This window comes from Portunus trituberculatus, chromosome 35 (assembly GCF_017591435.1).
Source record: "Portunus trituberculatus isolate SZX2019 chromosome 35, ASM1759143v1, whole genome shotgun sequence".
NCBI classification, from domain to species: Eukaryota; Metazoa; Arthropoda; class Malacostraca; order Decapoda; family Portunidae; genus Portunus; species Portunus trituberculatus.
Genome location: NC_059289.1, coordinates 11,844,445 through 11,870,107, shown reverse-complemented (window position 1 = coordinate 11,870,107; position 25,663 = coordinate 11,844,445). Strand labels below are relative to the sequence as shown.

Here is a 25,663-nt window from a genome sequence, read left to right as displayed (position 1 = left end):
AGGTACATCTCTTCAGTCCCAACAGACAAAGAGACAATGTACGTTAGAGTGTTACTAATTACGAGAGCTCAACAAACAACAGTGCATTCCCATCGGCAATAACCCGTGTCGCGGCAAATGTTAATTTCATCATAGGAGTAGTAGTGTATCTCCCATCGGCTTGAAATGTATGTGTTTTATATTCTGCTTTGTTATGAATGGCGTGACTCCTGTAGGTAGAAAAGGGAAATATTCTCTCTCTCTCTCTCTCTCTCTCTCTCTCTCTCTCTCTCTCTCTCTCTCTCTCTCTCTCTCTCTCTCTCTCTCCCTGCTAAATACATAATCATCGTCATTTTCCTCTAAAGCATTTCTCCTCTTACTTTTCTCTATACATGAATGATTTGCTATGATTTCCTTCTCTTTATTTGCCTTCGTTCTCGCCCTTGCCTTCCTCTAGCATCTTTGTTTTGTTTGCCTTACCTCTACCTTCTGTTGATCCACCTCCCTGCTCTCTCCATCATTGCCCTCCGCTCAGCTTCTTGCTTGGCTGTGTTCTGTCTCAGCCTCTCTTGTTTCATTGCCAGAAACCTCCGAGCAGGAACGCCTTGTCGGAGCGAGTGTTTGTTCGTACAGATGGCTGTTGGTTGGCAAACAGAGGGAGTCACACAAAAGAAGGAAGAATGGGGAGACCAGAAAGGTAGAGAAAGCAGAATTGCAAGAAGAAAAGAGGCATGTAGGGAAGAGAGAGAAAACTGCCTTCTATACATCAAGGTTTAATTCTCTCTCTCTCTCTCTCTCTCTCTCTCTCTCTCTCTCTCTCTCTCTCTCTCTCTCTCTCTCTCTCTCTCTCTGTGTGTGTGTGTGTGTGTGTGTGTGTGTGTGTGTGTGTGTGTGTGTGTGTGTGTGTGTGTGTGTGTGTGTGTGTGTGTGTGACTTTGTCGTTCTTTTGTTGGTGCGGCTTGAAAGAAAATATTGTTTTAATATAATTTGCATGGAAATAAGGAAATATGATAATGAAAAAAAAATAAGTTTAAAGTGTATGTTATTTTATATTAACTTTCCCGTGTGATAGAAGGTTGTTGTAACTCCTGACTTTATTCCGCTCTTGTACGCTGTGTTCAGAAGTACAGTAGGTGTGTCGTTTTGTCTATCCTAAACGTTATGTACAAGTTAGGAAGCGGCCTTGCACAAACCTGACACTCATTTCTCTCTCTCTCTCTCTCTCTCTCTCTCTCTCTCTCTCTCTCTCTCTCTCTCTCTCTCTCTCTCTCTCTCTCACTATCTATTTGTCCATCTATCTATTTCTATCTTGAGTGGTCTCTTCCTCAATTCCGTGTAATGAAAGACTTCACAAAATATCCATGCACTTTTGTCACTCTGAATATTCGAAAACCCAGTAACGGAGAATTGTTAGGTTGAACTTGCTTTGGTGGCGCTCTGGTGTACGTGTGACAGGTTCTTCCTCGCCGCTCTTTCATTCGCCAGTTGAAGAGGAAGAGGTGTAAGCGTTGCAGTCAGATCAAATGGAGAAGAGTAAAGAAAAGAAGAAGGAAAAAAAGAACTCGGTTAGTTTCGTCTGTAGATGTGTGTTTCAAAGGTGCTCGTTGGCGGTGTTGATGGATATCCTGACAGAGAGAGAGAGAGAGAGAGAGAGAGAGAGAGAGAGAGAGAGAGAGAGAGAGAGAGAGAGAGAGAGAGAGAGAGAGAGAGAGAGAGAGAGAGAGAATGAATGGATATCCTGATGAAAATTCCCTCTCTCTCTCTCTCTCTCTCTCTCTCTCTCTCTCTCTCTCTCTCTCTCTCTCTCTCTCTCTCTCTCTCTCTCTCTCTCTCTCTCTCTCTCTCTCTCTCTCTCTCTCTCTCTCTCTCTCTCTCTCTCTCTCTCTCTCTCTCTCTCTCTCAACACTGGCAGGAAATAAACAGTGGAGAAGATGACACCTAGCTGAGTCGTGACACTCACCTCATTCCCAGAAAGGTTCGTAGTGGCAGGTGCACAGAGGACATGCGCTCGCGTCCCCCATGGCGTGTGTGTATGTGTGTATGTGTGTGTGGGAAAAATAACACGACATAAAGATACATAAATACATATACACTCACTCGTTCTTGTCAGTCTTACATGAACCACGTGGCTACAGCTAATAGTATACGTATACATGCATTTGTATTAGAGCATGTATACGAAAGCAAGCACAGGTATGTTCACACGCACCTGGGAGACACCACGCACCTCCAGGGATGGACGAGGGAGGGAGTTCGAGTGGGGCATGTGAGCATACGCCCTGCGGTGGACACTAAAAAGGAGAAAGAAGAAGGGGAAGAACAGAAAAAACATGGACGAGTAGGAGGATGAGGAAGAAAAGAAAGAGGAGGAGAGAGAGAGAGAGAGAGAGAGAGAGAGATGAAGGAAAGAAAGAGGAGGAAGAAAAGGTGGTAGAGAAATGAAGAAAAGAAGAGGAGGAGCAGGAGGAGAGAGAAATTAAAGAAAAGATGAAAGAAAAACGTAGAAAGAAGGAGCAGACGCCGGAATTGAAAGGATGGGATGAATAAAAAGCAGAAGGAAGATTAAAACGAAAGAGGTTTTCAGTAAAGAGCGCAAACAAGATCACTTGAAATATAGACGGTGAATTCATAAGAGGCAAGGAGAGATGAAAAGAGAGAATTCTAGTACAAAAAACGGAAAAAAAATACCTATAGTGAATGAAACATAGAGAAAAGAGAAATGATTGAAAGGAATACGTGAAATGGATGGACAAATGAGAGAGAGAGAGAGAGAGAGAGAGAGAGAGAGAGAGAGAGAGAGAGAGAGAGAGAGAAAGAGAATGAATACAGAAATATAATATGAAATGCAAATGAAAGAAAAATAATTCTACTAATACAATCCGTGACAATCTACAGACAGAGAAAAGAAAACGAAGTAAGGAAAAGCAACAAGCTACATGAAAACTGTATTCTTTTACACAGAGGAATAAACAAAACAAAAACAAAAAATACAACAAAGCAAAGCAACACAAAACTATTCTAAACTACATAAAAGAGCCATGAAGGATAAACGAAATAAAAAAGGAAAAAATACAAAAAAAAACTTGAAAAAATATGAGAAATAGGAACAAAAAGCGCTTCAGCAAACAACACACAAAAGGTTAGAGTAGACGGGAATGAGGGAAGACAAGCATAGAGCAGAGCCGAATAGGGACGCGTGTTTCTATAGTGGACAGATCATGAACACATATTAGGGTTGTGTGGGAAGGTGGGAGGTGGTTGTGAAGGTGGTGGTCGTGGTGATACTAAAGGAGCAGGTGGAGGAAGGAAGGAGGAGGGAAAGTAAAGTGATGTATTTGTTTATTCATTTATTTATTTTGCTTCATTTCGGTGTAAACACACACACACACACACACACACACACACACACACACAGAGAGAGAGAGAGAGAGAGAGAGAGAGAGAGAGAGAGAGAGAGAGAGAGAGAGAGCTTGAAAATATAGAATACCTAAAAGAAGAAATGTTACATCTGTTGACGCTAGAGAGAGAGAGAGAGAGAGAGAGAGAGAGAGAGAGAGAGAGAGAGAGAGAGAGAGCGGAAGAGAGAAAGAGAGAGAATTTGAAAATATATAACATCAAAATAAGAAATGTTGCATCTGTTGACGAAGGAACGAGCGAGAAAGGAAAGAGAGAGAGAGAGAGAGAGAGAGAGAGAGAGAGAGAGAGAGAGAGAGAGAGAGAGAGAGAGAGAGAGAGAGAGAGAGAGAAAGGCTTGTATTACGTAAACTATGCAGTAGAATATGTTTACAAGTGCTTCAGAATGGTCACACAAACTTCAGTTGTTAAAGTTTGTGAAGAGGAACAGAATGGCAGGCGCCTTTCGATATTCTGATTCACATACCTAGTGTTGTTTTTAGAAAGGCCCAATATTTTATCACAATGAGAGCGGAATTTCATGTGTGTGTGTGTGTGTGTGTGTGTGTGTGTGTGTGTGTGTGTGTGTGTGTGTGTGTGTGTGTGTGTGTGTCATTTTTCTTCATAATGCGTTATTTTTATTAACCTTCCCATTAGCATGATTTTTTGTTTCATATTTTCTGGATGCCATTGCAAAAGATCTTTCGACATGACATTTATGATAAGAGCGTTAGAAGTCATATATATATTTTTCCTTATCATTATTGTTTTATTTATCTTTCCTTTTTTTCCTGCTTTTTCTGTGAACCTTTTATATCATCTCCAGTACGGCAACGTTTGACCATCACTAGAAATCATTATCACGAAAGCGTTAGAGAAAATATTCACTCACTCATCCAGTACAAGCATTTTTCTATTCTCTTTCCGACAAATAGCATATGAACTCCTGTGAACTCGAGACATTGTTTGTTGTGTGAAAGTATTAACCCATTCACTGGAGTCATGAAAAAGAAGACCCTTGAAAAAACAGTCACTTTCAGTAAAGCTTGCTAAAACTAATGGAGACGAGACACCGAAGTATTTGAGAATGCTATCCTTGAACTGGTAATCTCTCATTCCTCTCTGTTTTGGTGCTTAGTTTAGTGTAGTTGCATCAGAAAAAAATATATATAAGGGACAAAAATACTCCTGCCATTTCTTATCATTCAAAATCATTGGGAAGGATAGGAAAGCTGATAAAAAAAAATTGCTAATGGCCTTATGATAATGATGATGATGATGATGATGATGATGATGATGAAGGTAGCTACGCGCTGTGGTGATGGTGGGTGGTGGTGGTGGTGGTGGTGTCGGTACTATGCAGGAGGGGTTGTCTTGGTAACGCTAAGCTGTAATATGAAATAGAAACGTAAAATAATCTGTTTACCGTTACCAAAAGGAGGAAAAATACTACAAATATTGCAGAGAGAGAGAGAGAGAGAGAGAGAGAGAGAGAGAGAGAGAGAGAGAGAGAGAGAATGTCAGTACAGAAAAATGTTGATGGAAAGCCTAAAGTGAGAGAGTGAACAGGAAGCTAAGGGTCTGTGTAAAAGGGAGCGAGGTTGGTGTAAAGGAAGAAGGCAGTAAAGGAGAACCACTGTAAAAGGAAAGCTTCAGCGAAAAGGTGGGAGGAAGAGGAGGAAGAGGAGAAAGAGAGGAGAGAGAGAGAGAGAGAGAGGGGGGGGGGTGCAAGGGATGAAATAGTAAGAGGAAATGGAATAGTAGCCGGAACAGGAAAAGTACAGAGAAGAGTATTGGCGAGAAATGAAGAGTAGGAACAGGATGAGAAGGAGGATCAGGTAGATGATAATGATGATGGTGAGAAGGAGAAGGAGGAGGAGGAGGAGGAGGAGGAGGAGGAGGAGGAGGAGGAGAGCAAGCAAGCAAGAGTAGTAAAGTGAAATATGAACCGATGTAAATACAAGGGCACGCCTCTTGTTCCCTTCACTTTAGTGGTTCAAAGAAAAAATAATGCACCTCCAAAAATAGCTATAATTACTTACTCTTACGTGTAATTACTTTCGGGAGGTTAGCTCAGGTAGCAGCTACACGTTTTAGGTAATGCGAGACTGAGGCGTGAGTAATATCCCAGAAGACTACTTAGTGTCCGAAAAAAGTGCGCGTACACAGACTGGCGGGGGTGACTCAAGGGTTCTGAAAGTCCTAAAGGCTCCTGCTGGTGTTGTAGATTTGTAAATGTTCTTGGGAGTTATTTCGTTTTCTTTACCTTTGGGATTTATACATAGTTGAGGTTCCGTGAAGGTGTCTGCAACTCTTTCCTGACTCTTTGGATTCGTAAATCTTGTGAAAAGTTTACGAAATGTCCCACAAGTCCAGGAAAGTTTAAGTTTTTCGTTCTTATTGTGAAGCTCCTTAAAAAATTAAAAGATGATGAAATGTGTGTCTGGTCGTGTCGTCTCTCCTCCCTTGCTTCCAGGAAAGAAAAATGTCTAGTTTTCTAATTTTCTAAACTTTTCTACATGGATTTTTTCTTAACTAATGTCATCAAGACCACCACTCCCTGACCTGGCTGCAGCGCAGGTAGAAAGTAAAAATATGTTTCTTGGTTAAAATTTCAAGGTACACCTCAGCTTTTGACGCAGAATATCGTGCCTTGAAATGCTGACTCTTCTGCTTTATGTAAATTTCATCCACGATGATTTCTCCAATAATTTTTTACCAACATAATATCCCTCTCGATACACTTATCCAGCACAAAATAAAGCAATATATCCCCAAGGAAGAGAAGGAAGAGCAGGAAATTATGTTCCTAACCCCTTCAATATTGAAATGCATTTTTACTATAAGTTTCGGGTAAAATCAGACGATTTTATTCACATTAGAAGTGTCTATGGAGCTCATAAGATTAATTGCCAGAGTCTTCACTATTTCAAGCCCCACATGAATATTTGAAGCTGTATGAAATTGCCAAATAGTGAATAGAATGAATATGAAAATGTGTCATGGTACTGAAAGAGTTAAGGGAATAATTCTTCATAGAATGTCAGCGCAAGAAATTTACTTTGAGTGTGTTTTCTTATATGAGGTCAATCTTCATTTTTTCCCCTACCTCTTTATCTGTCTTCATCTGTGCGTCTCAACGATGACTCATAATATTCGCTACTGCTCGAACGTCTCCACTTTCTGGCGTGGCTCACCTTCTCGAGGCATAAACCAGGTTCGTCGTGCTTCTTAACACACTGACTTTATGCATGTTCGCCTCTTGCTACATTTTGGGTTTCCTTTCCGACCTACCAGTGAAGTGTTCCTGATGTAAGATTCACACTTCAATATGCTTATTCCGGGGTTTAGTAATTCCATCATTTCAAAATTCACACTTTATTTAACATTCTTTCTCACTTCATGTTTCCTTCACTTCTATCATGTGTTCTTTTTTTTCCAAGAATCGGTTTATTGTTTTATTTTATATGTCTTTAGTAAACGTATAATATCAAATGAAAATTATTCTCTCTCTCTCTCTCTCTCTCTCTCTCTCTCTCTCTCTCTCTCTCTCTCTCTCTCTCTCTCTCTCTCTCTCTCTCTCTCTCTCTCTCTCTCTCTCTCTCTCTCTCTCTCTCTCTCTCTCTCTCCCTGCATTAAAGGATTTACCCCATATAAGAATGACTTCCTCACTTCTTATAAAACAACGGCTTCGTTTTTATTCCGAAACAATTTATTTATACATTCTTGATTAAAAAGTCTTACACTTATTAAACAATTCTCCTGTTTCTCTTGATTTACATATTTACTCACCGAGAGCGTCTTTCTTTCTTGCCTTCTCTTCTCCTTCCTCACACAAAAAAGTCTCCCCTACCCTCAGGTTATGCTAATTCATTACGTCAGACTTACTAGCGGGAGAGGAAATAAGATAGCGAGTTAACGAAGGATCCGAAACAAGAGAGAGGGACGTGAAAGAGTGACACGAGGAAGGAAAAGGCAAGAGGAAAAGGATAAAAAAAAAAAACAGGATGAAATTAAAGGAAACTTGAATGCAGGCTAGAAAATGGTCGGGTATTGAAAGGGAACAATAGACAGACCTAAAGAATGGGGATAGAAGGGCGAGGAAGAGGAAAAGGACCAAAAATAGGGCAAATAGGAAGGACAACAGAATAAGCAGGACGAAAGGTAAGGAAAGGGAGACTATGAAGAAAAGGATCATAGATAAGAAAAAAAAAGGAAAAATCGAAGATAAGAAATGCTGAGGACGACAAATAACGAGAATTGAAGGAGAACTATAAATAGAAAAAGAAAAAGAAAAATAGAATAAGAAGATTATCTAAAAGGGGAAGAGCTTGAAGAAATGAGAGAGAGAGAGAGAGAGAGAGAGAGAGAGAGAGAGAGAGTTCAAAACAGTGAGGAGGAAGGGAAATAGAAGGGAGAGCAAGATGAAGATGACCAAGAACAGGGACAGAAAGGAAACAAGGATTAGAAGGAAAGGGAAAGAGAAAGACACGAAGAAAACAGGATGGCAATAAGGATGAAGGTGTGCCAGAGAATGAACAACAAGAGGACAAAAAGGAGGAGGAAAAAAAGAGAAAAAAGATACAGGACGAAGGGGAAGGAATATAGGAAAAGGAAGAGGAAGGACATGAAGAATATGAGTTACAAATGACGTAGGGAGGGAAAAGGAACAAAACAAAAAACAGAAGAGAGCAGGAGTGGAATGAATAAAGAACGAAGAGGAGCAATGAGAGAGAGAGAGAGAGAGAGAGAGAGAGAGAGAGAGAGAGAGAGAGAGAGAGAGAGAGAGAGAGAGCTTGTTTCTTCACCTATTTTACCTTACGGCAGTGGAGAAACGAACAGGAAGGTAAGGCATACAAGGAAGAGGACAAGGAGGAAAAGAAGGAGAAGGAGGAGGAGGAGGAGGAAGGTGCAATGAAGTGAGTCTAACATTCCACTCATCCAGTATAAACACGACCCATTGGAGCCGAGCAGAACGAAGTCTAATTAAAATCTGAACAAATATTTATGTTGACTCATGTTTTGTCTTTTTCTTTTTTTTCCGCCTTGAGTGTATGTGAGTCTTTCTTGGGGACTGGAGACGACGAGGCGATGTGGGTCCTCTCTCTCTCTCTCTCTCTCTCTCTCTCTCTCTCTCTCTCTCTCTCTCTCTCTCTCTCTCTCTCTCTCTCTCTCTCTCTCTCTCTCTCTCTCTCTCTCTCTCTCTCTCTCTCTCTCTCTCTCTCTCTCTCTCTCTCTCTCTCTCTCTCTCTCTCTCTCTCTCTCTCTCTCTCTCTCTCTCTCTCTCTCTCTCTCTCTCTCTCTCTCTCTCTCTCTCTCTCTCTCTCTCTCTCTCTCTCTCTCTCTCTCTCTCTCTCTCTCTCTCTCTCTCTCTCTCTCTCTCTCTCTCTCTCTCTCTCTCTCTCTCTCTCTCTCTCTCTCTCTCTCTCTCTCTCTCTCTCTCTCTCTCTCTCTCTCTCTCTCTCTCTCTCTCTCTCTCTCTCTCTCTCTCTCTCTCTCTCTCTCTCTCTCTCTCTCTCTCTCTCTCTCTCTCTCTCTCTCTCTCTCTCTCTCTCTCTCTCTCTCTCTCTCTCTCTCTCTCTCTCTCTCTCTCTCTCTCTCTCTCTCTCTCTCTCTCTCTCTCTCTCTCTCTCTCTCTCTCTCTCTCTCTCTCTCTCTCTCTCTCTCTCTCTCTCTCTCTCTCTCGCCGGTGACCCGTGAAGTGTTAAGGGGTCGAGAGCCCCACCAGTGAGGCGTGGGGTGGGGAAATGAACGCCTCCACTAGCTGGGATCTTTTCTTAATCATTTTTTTTTTTGCACCGTCTCTTCTTCGCTGACTGTCACTCGCCATGGGTTGTATAATGTGTGTGTGTGTGTGTGTGTGTGTGTGTGTGTGTGTGTGTGTGTGTGTGTGTGTGTGTGTTTGTCTACAGTTGGAATTTATGTTGATTTGCATATTTGTTTAATGTTTTTTTTAATCTATTGTTTTGTACATGTTTGTTTTGTATTTTCATATCAAGGCTTAATACTTTAGGCAATAGATTATCTATCGATCTACCTCGTCATCTGTCTATCTACTTCTCTGTATATGTGGTAATATGTGGACGTGTTACATGTTCACTCTAATTCTCCAGATAATTCGATACATTGACGAAGGTATTTCAGGTTCTCGTTTTACCTAGAACCTGTTCCTCTTTTTCTTTTCCTTCCCTTTGGATCAGCTAGCATTACTCTCGGGAGGTAGGGACCTGATGCCCTTCTCTGGCTTTCTCACTTTTCCCTTGCTCTCTCACTAGAGCTTTCCCCTCGACGAAGAATCAAATGAGAGGACACGTTCACTATTTTTTCCTCTGGTGAATGCCCCGTCGTGCATGATTAGAGATCAATTAGCTGATTGCTCGAAGTAACAGTCGGTCTAAATGTATCCCTCAATAGACATAAGCAACATCTGCTTTGGCGAGGAGCTTCATGGGGCCTTTGGCGACCGAGGATTTTTGCCATACCTCCTCCATCTCGACAGGTGATCCAATCTTACCCGAGTGATGTCTTCAGAGAGAGAGAGAGAGAGAGAGAGAGAGAGAGAGAGAGAGAGAGAGAGAGAGAGAGAGAGAGAGAGAGAGAGAGAGAGAGAGAGAGAGAGAGAGAGAGAGAGAGAGAGAGAGAGAGAGAGTGGAACTATGCGTGCTTTGGGGTCCGAGGGGTCTCCAAGCGCACGGGTTCAAATCCTGTCCATGGTCTGAGTGTAGGTTGGGCTTCCTCAGTCAGGGCAACGGTTTCCTAGCGGGTGGGCTTTGAGACAGGAAGTACCCCAAAAAGTACCCCCTTTAGCTCATAAATTCCCGTGAAAAGCCCGCATGGTATAAAAAAAAAAAAAGATTCCTGCCATTGCATTTCTCGTTTCTCTAAGATAAGGCAAAAGGTCACGATGCAGCTCTTTCTACCGTATGAAGAGGAAGGGAAGAGATTATATGGTTCAGATGGCGTCGAAATAAGGAGCGTGTAGCGTCTGAATGTCTTCTGAGATTAGGCTTTTCATTACGATGCGATTGTCATTTCCTGCTTGGCTTTTTCACTATTTTACCCCTTTCAGTACCAGGACGCGTCTCCGTATACAGCTTCAGAAACGCATGTGGGGAAATGAAATAGTGAAGACTGTGGTTGTTCACGGTTTTAACCCATTCAATACCATAACGCGTCTCCATATTCATTCCGGTTACTATTTGGTGATTTTATACAGCTTTAGAAACTCATGTGGGGGATTGAAATAGTGAAGACTGTGATTGTTCTCTGTTTTAGCCCTTTCAGTACCATGGCGCGCCTCCATATTTATTCCGGCTACTATTTGGTGATTTTATACAGCTTTAGAAACTCATGTGGGAGATTAAAATAGTGAAGACTGTGGCAATTAATCTTCTGACCTCCATACACACTTCCTATTGTAAATAAAATCGTCTAATTACACTCAAAACTCGAGATAAAAATGCATCCCAGTACTAAAGAGGTTAAGGTCAGAGAGAGAGAGAGAGAGAGAGAGAGAGAGAGAGAGAGAGAGAGAGAGAGAGAGAGAGAGAGAGAGAGAGAGAGAGAGAGACAGACAGACAGACAGAGAGAGACAGACAGACAGGCAGGCAGACTAATATTACTGAGTGCTGCAATCTGTATGGACGAAAAACAACAACTGTAAAACCACCGATGACAGAAATGAAATAGAAAATGAAAATCTCTGCCATAGGATCAACACAGCTCACTATATATAAACTGAACCACATACAAACTTTATATTCATACAATGTGTGGGGAGCGGTTAAACGGAGACCGGTATTTTGAAACGCTATGCTTTCTTACCACAGAGTTGATTAGCCAGGTTATTTAAGGTGTTTCCCATGTTAGTAATGTATAGGTCTTCTTAATCTGTAACTAGATCTGTAATAGCACCCTTGAAAGCTTGTGCAACTTCAACTTCAGCTTTTGAAATGTAATGTTTTATATAGTTCTTAGGCTCATAAAATACAATTGAATAATATTATAAGGGATTTCACACAGTTAAAGTGATTTACATCCCTGTCTAGATGTTTAATCTTTTTTAATCATGCTATCTATGTCGTTTAAGAAGACTAACTATATTAACAAAGAAAATAATGCAACTATAATCTACAGCTGTTTTTTTTTATTTCTAGTGGACAAATAAGGACAATAAATCAATCTTATCGAAATGAGTAATCAATGATATTATTTTAAAACGAAGAATATAAATAAAAAACTCGCCATTTTTTTTTCACGAGATATGAACAATGTGACGTTCATTTTATCACCAGCACCATCCTAAACAGTCAATCAACAGTCGTCACCACCACTCCCTCTCACGCCACCACCACCGCATCACCAAATTGATGGCTTGCACTTTTTACGCAGAACCATTCCTACTCTTTCTAGCAGCCACCACCATCACAACACCCATGCTCGTGACCACTGCCACTACACTCCATCATGTTAATTCATTCAGTACTAGGACACATTTTTACCTTGAGATTAAATCATTTTATTAACATTAGGAAAGGTCCATGGAGGTCAGAAGACTAATGGCAACAGTCTTTACTATTTTGATCCCCCACATTGGTTTCTGAAGCTGTATAAAATCAATATGGAAACGGCGTCGTGGTACTGAAGGGGTTAAAGACATGTTAAAGACCCATACCTGCTCAGTCACTGCAACCTTCACCCTCACCACCGCAGTCGCCTATATACAACCATTACCACCACCACTCTGTTAAAGACCCATTCCTACTCAGTCACTGCTACCGTCACAGTCACCACCGCAGTCACCTATATACAACCACCACCACCACCACCACTCTACCACTTTAAGGACAATCTCAATCCAAAATAAAACATGTTAAAGACCCATTCCTACTCAGTCACTACGACCATCACAGTCACCACCGCAGACGCCTATATACAACCACCTCCACCACCACCACCACCACCACTCTACTACCTTAAGGATAATCTCAATCTAAAATAAAGACCCATTCCTGCTCAGTCAATGCTACAATCACCCTCACCACCACAATCGTCTATACGTATACAACCACCACCACCACCACCACCACCACTTTAAGGACAATCTCAATCCAAAATAAGTCGCACAGCCTCGCACATCACCACCAGTCTCACCACTCTCCATTTCCACGCCACATATTGCTGCCACTTTCACAAACCTTCCTTGCGTACGCCTCGCAGTCCGCGGCGTGAGAGAGCCACACCGTCAACAGAGCCGAAATGTTATTAAAAATACTTTCCTCCCAAAGGCTGCTGAGTAAACAGGTTAAATAGCATCCTTCCGCCTCTTACCTCCCAACCCCTGTCAGAGAGAACTCCTCATCCTTACATAGCTTCTTGGCAGATTTCTCAACTTTTTTTTCTTCTTTTTTTTCTTCTTTTGCAGGTCCGTTCTCTTGCCCCACTCAGCGATAAAATTGTTTGTATTTTTAATGGCACATGTATGAATTGTGATTTTAGTAGTAGTAGTGGTGATGTTAGTAGTAGTAGTGGTGGTAGTAGTAGTAGTAGTAGTAGTAGTAGTAGTAGTAGTAGTAGTAGTAGTAGTAGTAGTAGTAGTAGCAGTAGTAGTAGTAGTAGTAGTAGTAGTAGTAGTAGTAGTAGTAGTAGTAGTAGTAGTAGTAGTAGTAGCAGTAGTAGTAGTAGTAGCTAACAACTAATGTTTATATTATGGTGGTAGATGGTGGTTGGATGCCACAGTCATGGAGAGTGGTAATGACCTCCAAGTAGTGGAGTGGTGACGTCAATGGTGGTGGTGATGGTATTGGTAGTAGTAGTAGTAGTAGTAGTAGTAGTAGTAGTAGTAGTAGTAGTAGTAGTAGTAGTAGTAGTAGTAGTGGTGGTGGTGGTAGTAGTAGTAGTAGTAGTAGTAGTAGTAGTAGTAGTAGTAGTAGTAGTAGTAGATGCAGCAGCAGCAGCACTAGTAGTAGCAGTAGTATTGCGGTGAGTTAAAAAGGATCGATCACTTGCGTACATACGAGTAGGTACAATTTTCCGATCTATTTACATGTTTTTTCCTTCAGTTTACATTCATTCCAGTTTATCCATAATATCGATTCGTGCCGCACTGAACATTTAGCATTATAAGTGATAGAAATGAAAATAATAATAACAGAAAAGGAGGAATAGAAGGAGAAACATTTGAACAGATTACAATGAATTTCAAACATCAATGAAGTGTCTGCTGGCTGCTTACCTTAACTAGTGATGATCTAGCATCCTTCCCACCCAAATATTTATCCAATACCACGTAATGTTGCAAAAAATAGATTGATAACACCGTATCTTTTGGAAATGTCGACTGTGCGTGAGGTGACCCAATTCGAGGGCAATTTATTCCATATAGGACAACTCCAATAAAGAAAAAAAAAGTATATGGCTCCATTAGTTTCAAAGCATTGTTCAATTATTTGGAAGCCGTTGTTTCTAGCAGTACATGAAAGGTCAACTATGAAGTAGCGATCGAAGTGCTTGACTTGAAACCTTTGAAGATTTTACGATAGAGGAATAGGAGGAGAAGGAGAATGAAAAGTGAGCGATAAAAAAAAGAGTGAAAGGGAAGGAAGTGTTAGGAAGGGATGCAAAAAGGAGTAACACGGAGATTATTGTGCAGAGTTCATGCTATATTCACGCTAGAGAATTAGGAGGAAGAGGAGGAGAATGAAAAGTGAGAGATAAAAAAGAGTAAAAGGGAAGGAAGTGCTCGTAGGAAGGATTGCATAAAAGAGTAACACGAAGATTATTGTAGAGGAATAGGAGGAAGAGGAGGAGGATAATGAAAAGTGAGAGATAGAAAAAGAGGAAAGGAAGGAAGTGCTAGTAGGAAGAATTGCAACAAAGAGTAACTCGGAGATTATTTTGAAAAGTTCATGTTATATTCACGCTAGAGGAATAGGAGGAAGAAGAGGAGGAGAATGAAAAGTGAGAGAAAAAAAAAGGATAATAGGGACGGACGTGCTGGTAGGAAGGAATGCAACAGAGTAACACGAAGATTGTTTTGAAAAGTTCATGTTATATTCACTCTATTAACACAGGAAAACCCGTGACTCACCCGCGTTGATGTAATTATTAATGCGATGCTTTGTACCGAGGCAAAGCTTGTTGAGTGAGGCTTCATTGATATTTCACAGGTACAATGAAGCCGCCTCTTCCTTCTTCAATTTACAAACATCGAGGGTCTGATTAAAAGATGCTCAGAGGTTTCATTTAATTTTTTACATGTGTGTGTGTGTGTGTGTGTGTGTGTGTGTGTGTGTGTGTGTGTGTGTGTGTGTGCGTGTGTGTGTGGTGATGTTTTTCTATGTGGTCTTAATGTTTCGTGTGTCGTTTCTTTGTTTTCTTTGGTTCATATGTCGGTTGTTGTTGTTTTCTTCTTTTCTTTTTTTCTTTTTCTTTTTCTCTGGGGATTATTCTTATTCATGTTCTCCTCCACTTCTCCTCCTCCTCCTCCTCCTCCTCCTCCTCCTCCTCCTCCTCCTCCTCCTCCTCCTCCTCCTCCTCCTCCTCCATACGAAGAACGGCTTAAAGAACTAAATTTATTTACTCTTTCCAAACGTCGATTACGAGGGGACCTTATCACACTCTTCAAAATTTTTAAGGGATTTACGAATATGAATCCTGATAACTTCCTAACGCTTGACCGGTCAAATTTCACCAGAAACAACGGTTTCAAAGTAATAGGAAAGCGATTTAAAATAAACGAAGCCAAACATTTTTTCTTTAATCATATTATCAATATTTGGAACGGTTTGCCATCGAACGTAGTTGATTCAGGTACTATTGAGACATTCAAAATTCGTCTTGACAAATATTTCGAAACTAATCCCCGGTTGTCTCTGTTTACCTCCGAGTAATTTGCGCCGTCCATAAAGAAATATGCCTCAGATCGTGAATTGCGGGGTGTTTCGCGAATACACTTACCCTCCTTACACGACACAGACAGCCCCGAGTTAACGGTCACTACTACTACTCTCGACCTGTGACGGGCTGTGGAAAGTCAGGAGCCCTGACAGTAGTGATCATCATCGGGAATTAAAGTACCAGGGTCACTGCTGCAGGGGTAACCATGTAGTGTGCGGCGCCCCTTAGTGGGAAGTACACTTTTACAGTGGACTGAACGGAGCTGGGGCCTGATTGACTGCTGCCTCCTTGAAAGCGCCAGGCAAGGCTGCCGCACCACCTCTTGACCTCTACACTGTGTCCACATTTACATTACACTATACTATACTTACACTCACAGATAACCCTGAGTTAACGGTCACTACTCCCACTTTCGACCTGTGACGGGTTGTGTTTGTCTAGGGCCCTGTTAATAATTTTATCACCATCGGGACAACCAGGGATCAATGTTGCAGGGGGAAATCAGTGTACGGCGTCCCTCCAAGGGAAAGTACGCTTACTCAGTGGAGTGAACGGAGCTGGGGCCTGATTGACTGCTGCCTTCCTTGAAAGCGCCAGGCAAGGCTGCCGCACCACCCCTCCGACATCCACACTGTGACTCCACCCACACGCACATTCACCACACTACATAACCGTCAAGCACCTACATAGTCCCCCACAAACAAGAGTAGACGTAGATTACAACTTCTTTCTCTATCCTCTAAAATTCCATTTGGTTTTTCAATAACACATGGTGCCTTTCCTTTTCCGGCCGGCTTCGGCTGGTGGGATGGGTGGGTGGGGAGGAGCCTTCTGCTTTGCTGTCCTGTCTCTCACACTGTGTAGTTAGTATAGAATAGTTAACCAAGCAGCCTAGTAAGGACCCCAGGGTCTGTTGTTGCTTGGTCTTTCCTTTGTATTCCTTTGTATTCCTCCTCTCTCTCTCTTCTCTTTAATCCTCCTCTCTTACTTATTCCCCCAAATCGCGCAATCAAAGCACGCAGACACCAACACAAGTGTCCTCCCCTTCATTACACTGGCAGAAAATAAGAGCACGTGGTCATGTTTACGAGGAACCTTCATTTTCAAGGTCTTTGTTTTCGTTCACCTCCATGTCCTTCCGATTTTTCCAGCGAGCACACAAGACTTACTACCACCACCACCACCACCACCACCACCACCACCACCACCAGCTTTTCTATTATTCTTGCTTTTTTTTTTATTCTTTTTATGAGTTTTTTTTCTTTTCTCTTTTCTCTTTTCTTTTTTTTTTCGTTGCGATTTTCATGCTTTCTTATGTTCAGTTTTTTTTCTTCATTGTTTCAAGAATTTATAGAAAATTAATCAGGTGCATAATGTTATTTTGTCTGAATATTATCTCTCTCTCTCTCTGTCTCTCTCTCTCTCTCTCTCTCTCTCTCTCTCTCTCTCTCTCTCTCTCTCTCTCTCTCTCTCTCTCTCTCTCTCTCTCTCTCTCTCTCTCTCTCTCTCTCTCTCTCTCTCTGTCTGTCTGTCTGTCTCTCTCTCTCTCTCTCTCTCTCTCTCTCTCTCTCTCTCTCTCTCTCTCTCTCTCTCTCTCTCTCTCTCTCTCCCCTGATGTAACAAACACGATAAAAAAAAGGAAAAAAATGGAATATAAGCGCATGTGTGTGTGTGTGTGTGTGTGTGTGTGTGTGTGTGTGTGTGTGTGTGTGTGTGTGTGTGTGTGTGTGTGTGTGTGTTTATGTCTTCTGTGTTCTATATCCATGGTCGTCTCGTTCTGTTCCTCCTGTTACTTAATATCATGTTCCTCATTTGCTTCACCTTCACGTTCAGTCCACGCACTCACCACAACTCCACGCAGCACAAAGTAACGGGAAGGAAGTGCCAGTAACAGAGTGTTGGCGTGGCGCGATACTGCATCATTTTTTTACCGTCTGCTTTGGTGTATTGCATTGCGTTGTTTCATTATGTATGCATTGCCCCTAAAAAGAGATATGGGCTGTAGTACACGTGTCGGTGTTTTTGCTTTTTTTTGGGGGGAGGTGGAGGGGCTGTGTGTGGATGGGAGTCGGTGTTAGGGGTTTCTATCATTTCTGTCATTTTTCTTTCATTTGCAAGTCCATACACTTTCCCTTTTATTTTATCTATTTTATCTTTTTTTTCAGGGGTGGTGATTTGTATCTGGCTGTATTGATTTGTTTTTCGACTATTTTTTTCTTTTTTTAGGTTGAGACGTCAAATTCTTGTACACCTTGTTATTTATCTTTTTTTTTTCGATCGCCTCTCACCACATTCGTTTATCATTTTTCCGTTTTCTCCTCTTTTCGTGAATTGCCTTGACCTAAATGTTCTTTTTTCTGTTTACATTTTTCTTCTCGTCATTCCTTTTTCTCGTTTTTATTTTCCTTTTCTTGTTTATTTTCTATTTTTTCATCTCTTTTCTTATGTCCTTTCGTTCTTCTCCACCCCACTTCCTGTTTTCCTCCTCCTCCTCCTCCTCCTCCTCCTCCTCCTCCTCCTCCTCCTCCTCCTCCTCCTCCTCCTCCTCCTCCTCCTCCTCCTCCCACCATTACCCGTACTTTCTTATCCTCCCCTTCCCTAGGCAAGATCTCACAGTACCTAACATCTGCGAGCAGCCATTGTGGTCCCGGCCTGGCGCTCCTCTATGGTGCAACTTAAGGCTTTCTTACCCTCCCGCTGCTCATTAAGTACCACACTGCCCTGCCCCTGAAAATATAACTTCCCTCCATGTACTACAACAATATAACTTCCCTCCATGTACTTTGAAAATGGTATGAACTTAGACAATCTCCGCCTCTGTACAGCAATAATAGCTACGATAACTTGTACTGCCACTTACACTACTGCAAACATTCTACCTGTGTGTGTTTTTTTTTAATCTGAAGGAACTTATACCATCTGACTTAATTTTTGCTGAAGCCTGACAGTGTCGTATAAGAAACTCTCTTTTCGTGGTTGTGTCTACTTTACTTATGTTCCCAGTGAGCTGGTGTATATTTACTGACGTGGTAATGAAGACACCACGAGCTGCTCTCCCACGCAAATCCACTTATAAGAGGAATCGCCAAATTGTACCCATGCCTGTTATACTTGTTAAGACGTGTAGGAGTGTACAATAGTGGAGTGGATAATGAGTATGAGTAATTGTTAGCGCGCTCGCATGCACGCACACACACACACACACACACACACACACACACACACACACACACACACACACACACACACACACACACACACACACACACGCACATACAGTAAGTACACTTTAATAATAACTACTGTTGACGTCTGCCATCTTCACATAATTATAAACTCTCGTACCTTACTAAACTGTTACTGCTGCCTCCACCACCACCACCACAACCACCACAACCACCACCACCACCAAAATCAATAACCACAACAGAAACAACACCAACTTAACTTATGTAACTTTTATACAAGAAGTCACAAATGAACAAGAAATATCTATCTCGACTTTTCCTTCGGACTTTCTCTTCTAAACTTTCCCTCAAGTCCCATACACTTTTTACGTGGCCCTTTTTTTCGTTTTCTTTTTTCTTACCACATAGTTCCATATGTGCTTTAGGTAAGAGTCTAAGTCGAAATTTCGTAACTGATCTTGCATTCCTTTGTAAGAGAACGTGAAAAAAAAACACGAACAAAAATGGGAATTTAAATACTGTCCACAAACGTAACATTAAATGAAAATGTAGGTATTAATACAGATATTGTATATACACTAACCTGCCCCATTACGCTTGATTCATGGAGGCAGATGAGGTTTAGGGGGAGATGGGAGAGGGTTATTAATGTGAAGGAACCAGAGGGAGGTAGGCTGCAAGTTGGGTGAGGGAAGAGAGGAGTGGGATGGTGCTTGCTGCTAATAGTCGCGGTTGTTGATGCTCTCCTCTCATGTGCTTGCACTGGAGATGTTTTCTTGGTCTGTTTTTCCACTCTCCCTCCTACGACTTGGTTTCCTTTAAGAGAGATGTATCAAGACAGCAGGAATTGCACTGACCTTTCTTGCCCCTCTTAACAATTCTTCCAGTTTTTTTTTTTTTTTTTTTTTTTTTTTGCCTTCGGCTTCGAGAGAACAGCATGTACAGTTTTTTCGTGTTTCCTTTGTAGTTATTACAAAAAATGAAAGTGCATTATGAAGGTGCAAAGAATGTGTAATGGAATGCTGCTTTTGCTCGAGAATGTGCTGTTCTACTGTGTTTTATAAATAATGCTTTACGGAAGATGTTAAAATGAAAAATATTTGCAAACATAAAACTGAATAGCACATTTTTTCAGTCACAGATAGAAATTATGTCTCTCAACACTTTGTGGTTGAAGTAGATTAAATTAAGTCAGGTTTGAAAAATGTGGATGTACATTTGGAAATGCCAGACAAAACCACGGAGAATGTCAGAGCATTGTCATAAACGTTCCCAATGCAATATCAATGGACAACTAGAGATTTCACGTCCTTAGTTGTCGTAGAATTCGATTCACAAAAGGCAGGATTAAAAGATGGACGAAAAGGTCACTGGCGTCCAGAGGACGATGGTGTTAAAAATAAAAGTATCAGTATTCACACCACGAGTCAATGCTGTTCAGACACGATTGTTAACTTTTCCTGTTTTTTCTTTTCTTTGCTGTGTGAAAAGTGAGATCCTTTTGTCACACTTCACTCGTTCCCTTAATTTTTCGTACGATTCAACGTGAATCACGAACTAACTTGTGTAAAAATGACATAATGCACACATAACGAAAAAAATCGAATATTACAGCTTTTTTATGACGCCTTTTTTTTTCCATCTCTTTTTCCTAAAGTTTAAGCGAACTTCAGGTAATTGGAGGCAATTGGATTGTAGAGTCTCGTCCCAACAACGCTAATGGAGGAAAAAGGGAAGTTAATTAAATGCAGCCGTGTAAGCAAGGCTTCCTGATTAGGCAGAAACAAGGGAGACAAGGAAAGGCGCTATTTTTGTAGCCAAAACTGCTGTGCCTGACTGAAAGATTTAACGCAACAGTGGCAGTGCAAGTTTCACTGAAGTGGTAGCGACAGCAGAAATAGTGACGCTAGTAGTAATAGCAGCAGCAGTAGAGAGCAGCAGTAGCAGCAGTAGCATCATCATCATCATCATCATCACCAGCAGCAGCAGCAGCAGCAGCAGCAGTAGTAGTAGTAGTAGTAGTAGTAGTAGTAGTAGTAGTAGTAGCAGTAGTAGTAGTAGTAGTAGTAGCAGTAGTAGTAGTAGTAGTAATAGTAGTAGTTGTTGTTGTTGTTGTTCTTGTTCTTGTTGTTGTTGTGGTACGAGTAGTAACTGCCGCAAAATAGAAGTTTCAAGACTATTTTTGTTTTTGACTACCGCTTTAGACTGTTCGGGAACCAGCTCCTCAGTGGACCTTTTTTTTTTCAATTGCAGCTTAGATGTCCATGGTTGCTGCTGCCCCTACATAAAGAAGAAAAATAGTTGTAGTAGTCGTAATAGTAATTATGATAATAGAAACAGCAGAAACAACAAATGCAGCAGTGGTAGTTACGGTACTAATATAGCAGCAGCAGCAGCAGCAGCAGCAGTAGTAGTAAGTAGTAGTAGTAGTAGTAGTAGTAGTAGTAGTAATAGTAGTAGTAGTAGTAGTATCAGAGTTGCAGTAGTAGTAGTAATAGTTGTAGTAACAGAAGTAGTAGTATTAGTAGTAAATAGTTTCTTTCTTTTTAAAACTTCCGTCGTTTCTGATACGATCTTTTCAAAGCTAATCTGTTTCATTAACGACATAATTGGATCTAGAAACGTTCACTTCATCAGTTTCAAATCGTTCAGCAATAATGAAAAAAGCCTTTATTTCAATTCCGATTTAGGCTTGCAGGAATTGTAAAAACTTTATAGACTACAACTAGCCTCATCTTAATTAACCTTAATTACGGACACGTTCCTTTAAGATTTCTTTTTTCGACTTTTCCTCAGTAATCCATGTAATAAAGCGATCGGAAATGTACTTCGAATGGTAGATGAGGTAGGTAGGCGGTGGCGTAGTGGATAAGGAAGTGAGCGTGGGATCGGGCAAACGTCCACACGTAAGTTCCAATCCTATCATGTGCCACCTTGAAACTATGCCATTTGTCGACCATTTGTCGAGTGGTTTAAAGTTACCTAAATGTCACCATGATACCCAGGCTCTAGGTGGTTACACCAAAGATGCGCTTGGGTGGTTATATGGGCCCTAATATGGGTACCACTATAAATAAAATTGCCTGCGCCACTAACGGGTAGAAGCTGAATAGCGCTTCCTATACATAATCTTCGAGTATATGTACAGGCGCTATAGACCGTAACAAAAAAAAAGAAAAAAAACACATGTCATTTAACATTAATTCATTTGATGTGTAAAGTCGATGATTGCTCCAGTAAAAACGACCAAAATATCCTTATATCTGACAACTTAAGTCGAATGAGTGCCAGGTATTAAGACTCCTGAAATGATAAATAACACTTGAGCTTCTTATTTTCTTTACTTCTTTTCACCTGCTATGCTGTACAATTTTACAAACAGTACATGATATCCGTTAAGTAGTGTGTAGATAAGGTTCAAAGTTCATCTTCCATTTACAGACTAATTCAATAGAGCGTTTAAAGGAGGAAGAGGAAGAGCAAAAAGAGATGTCACATAGCGGTAGTAGTAGTAGTAGTAGTAGTAGTAGTAGTAGTAGTAGTAGTAGTAGTAGTAGTAGTAGTAGTAGTAGTAGTAGTAGTAGTAGTGGTAGTAGTAGTAAAAAGAAAAGGTAGTGATTGTGGTTAATTTTATGATGGTTCTTGTTATTTTTTCAACGATTATAAAAGGAGTAGATGAGGAGATTAAGAAGAATAAGAGACGGCATTCTTTTAGTATCTATGGAAACGAGATAGTGACGCCTTAGGTGAGATGATGGACACACACACACACACACACACACACACACACACACACACACACACACACACACACACACACACACACACACACACACACACTCACACTTCTTTCCTTGAACTAAAAAAGGCTTTCTAAACAACAAAGATAAAGCAATTTAATCAACCTGTTTTCTTGTTTTTTTTTCGCTCCAAATATGCCTACTTTGTACTTTTGTGTGAGACGATATTCTTTATTTTTATTTATTTATTTATTTATTTATTTATTTATTTATTTTTGAGAGAGAGAGAGAGTGAGACAAAGATTTTACGGAATGAATACCTGACTGAATGAATAGATGACTAAAACACTGACTGGATAAATGAACGGTTAACAAACTGACCAACTGACCAACTGGAACATTCATAACTACTGACCTGACTGACTGACTAAAACAACCTCCCTTATCAACTGAACTGGCTGATTAACCGAGTGACTCAACAACCTCTGGAAATACAATCTCCACCTTCTCTCTTGCACCGACAGTCGGCACTCACAATCCTCGCTTGATTCCTCGTGATGACGAAAAATATGGCTTTACTTTGTCTCTCCCGATGTCCACAATACCACGCCGCTCTCATCAGCTCTGGAACATGGAGTGATGGTGCCCGCTAACGGTGATTTACTGCTCAAGGAGATGAAACAGTCATAAAAAATAGAAAGAAAGGAGGGAACGAACAGGATGCAGTGTAAAGAGCTTTGAATCGTGAACAGCCGCTTGAGCAAAGATATGTGTGTTTGTTTGTGTGTGTGTATATGTGTGTGTGTGTTTGTGTGTTTGTGTTTGAGAGAGAGAGAGAGAGAGAGAGAGAGAGAGAGAGAGAGAGAGAGAGAGAGAGAGAGAGAGAGAGAGAGAAGCAGACAGACAGACAGACATGCAGACAGACAGACACACAGACAGACAAGTACACAGACAGACAGACAGTACTTGTACCAGCAAGAATAAAGGGAACTTCATGAAGTGTTCCGGTTTACACGTGGTAGTCTCTGAGTAAAACATATCGAGCTATTTCCACCTATCATTATCATACATAAATTCATCTAATACACGGTACATGTAGAGAACAAACAGTCATAAGTTACCCATCATTAACCCCTTCAGTACCGGGCAGCTTTTTTGTATTCATTCTGGTTACTATTTGGTGATTTTATACATCTTCAAAATCGTATGTGGTTATTAAAATAGTAAAGACTGACCATTAACCTTTTAACCTCCATAGACCGTTCCTAATGCAAATAAAATCGTCTCATCTCACCCCCCCAAAAAAAATATGGTAAAATGCGTCTCATTATTGAAGTGGTTAATTGTCAACTATTCCAACCATTATTTCTTTTCTTTTCAGTGTGATGACTTCCTTGGCTGGAGCGCATACCACCACCATCACCACCACCTGAAGGGACTGCTGCCTATCCACAACAGGGCTTTAGAGGCTCGTGGGGGGCGCTTCATTCCCCTGGGACCGGATTACTCTTCCATTGCTGTTCCCTGTGGGCGACTCTCCTGCAGGAACTATGGGGAGGCGATGTCCTGCCCTTCACACGGTGCTGCTTCTTGCGTCCGCCTGTAAGTACTGCTGAAAATTGTCGTATGTTTAGCCAGTTTGTGTTTTAATGCGAATGTTTGCTTGGGGTACGTATTTTAATCCCTTCAGTACCAGACGCGTTTTCATATTCATTCTGGCTGCTATTTGGCGATTTTATACAGCTTCAGAAACTTATGTGGGGATTGAAATAGTGAAAACTCAGGCCATTAACCTTCTAACCTCCATAGACCCTTCCTAATGTTAATAAGATCTTTTAATCGTACACAAAACTCGAGGTAAAAAATGCGTCCCAGTACTGAAGGAGTTAAGACCATTTGTTCTCTCATAACGACCGCTTTCAAGGGACACAAAGGTGATTAATTGCGTTCAAGAAAGTGTTTCCAATTGATGATGCAGGGTGCTTGAGTTATTACCAGATTCATGAACATTCCTGAAAGCCTCCACAACACCCATGAGAAATTGTTACAAGTAGCCGAGATGAGACGCCAAAACGTTTAAAAATGTGCACCTCTATGTTTCCTCAAGATTCTGACCTTAGAACCGAATCTTACTGTCTTCCTTATTTTTTTTTCTTATTTTCTTGCGTATACTTCATTGGTTTCAGTATCAACAGATGTGTTCCTGTGTGTGTGAGGTATTTTGTCTTTCAAATGTTGCTCAGGTGTGAGTGTTTCTTCAGGTGCCTGAAAGGTGAAGTAACTTTTCCTTGCCCTCCCTCCTTTAGTTATAAATAGAAAGGATGGAAATGACTTTTCCCTTTATGCCATTAACTATAAATGAAGATGATAAGAAACATTAAATTCTCCAGGGAGAGACTGTCTTGTATATTAACCAAGACACAAATATATTATGCAGTCCGGTTTGGATGAAGGAAAATAGTCTTTTCACGAACACTGCTGGTTGAGAGTCATCGGGGATCACGAAGGGTGACACGTAAAGAGGAAGAGTCTGACGGTTTGTATCGGGGAAAAAAGTAACATCAACGTGAAAGGAAGAGAAAAAAGGAAGAGTGAAAGTGTAAAAAAAACACGAGAAGCGAAAACAGAGACTTGTACCTTTTCTCGCAACCTGTTCGTCTCGGGAAAAAAAAAATTGAAAGGAACAAAGGCACTGGTAGGCGGTGGTAGTGTAACACAGGTCAAAGGATCACGACGTTGCGCTTAGAACAAATAAGCACTGCTGAAGGCGAGAAGTTGCACGGTAAGCTGTGGAGATGAGACAAAAGTGCTGCGTCGACTCACTAGAGGTCGCTATTTTTATGTTCTGCCTACCTTTGTGATGCTTTGTTCATGTATTTCATATCAACTCAGGTAGTAAAGGAGCGTAGTGTGCACTTTTTCTGTGCGGGGTTGGGAGATGGGGGGAAAAACGAGTTGTTTGTTTAATTTATTTTAGTTTTGTTTGTCTTTGAAAGTAATGGAAGCACGCAAATAAACACAACCCCACACAAACACACACACACACACACACACACACACACACACACACACACACACACACACACACACACACACACACACACACACACACACACACACACACACACACACACACACACACACACACACACACACACACACACAAACACGAGTTGTGAGCTGTGACTAGGACATAACTTGTGATCACGAGTCCTGAACGTGATTCTCAAGACTTTGAGTGAATTACACACACACACACACACACACACACACACACACACACACACACACACACACACACACACACACACACACACACACACACACACACACACACACACACACACACACACACACACACACACACACACACACACACACACGGCTAATGGCATAAAATTACCAGTGAAAAACGGGATATTGCTTTTGAGCGAAAGAAAAAAAAAACAAAATATTTACTCAATG

General features: G+C 41.1%; 1 protein-coding gene across 5 annotated transcripts in view; it reads left to right on the top strand.

Moving 5' to 3' along the window:
* LOC123513014 overlaps positions 1 to 25,663 on the top strand; it is a 363,536-nt gene that overhangs the window by 211,615 nt on the left and 126,258 nt on the right. For all 5 annotated transcript variants that reach the window (XM_045269820.1, XM_045269819.1, XM_045269822.1 and 2 more), the window contains one exon: positions 23,580 to 23,800. In XM_045269820.1, coding sequence (XP_045125755.1) covers positions 23,749 to 23,800 — 52 coding nt within the window. In that variant the 5' untranslated portion in view covers positions 23,580 to 23,748. The remainder of the gene's footprint in view (positions 1 to 23,579; positions 23,801 to 25,663) is intronic.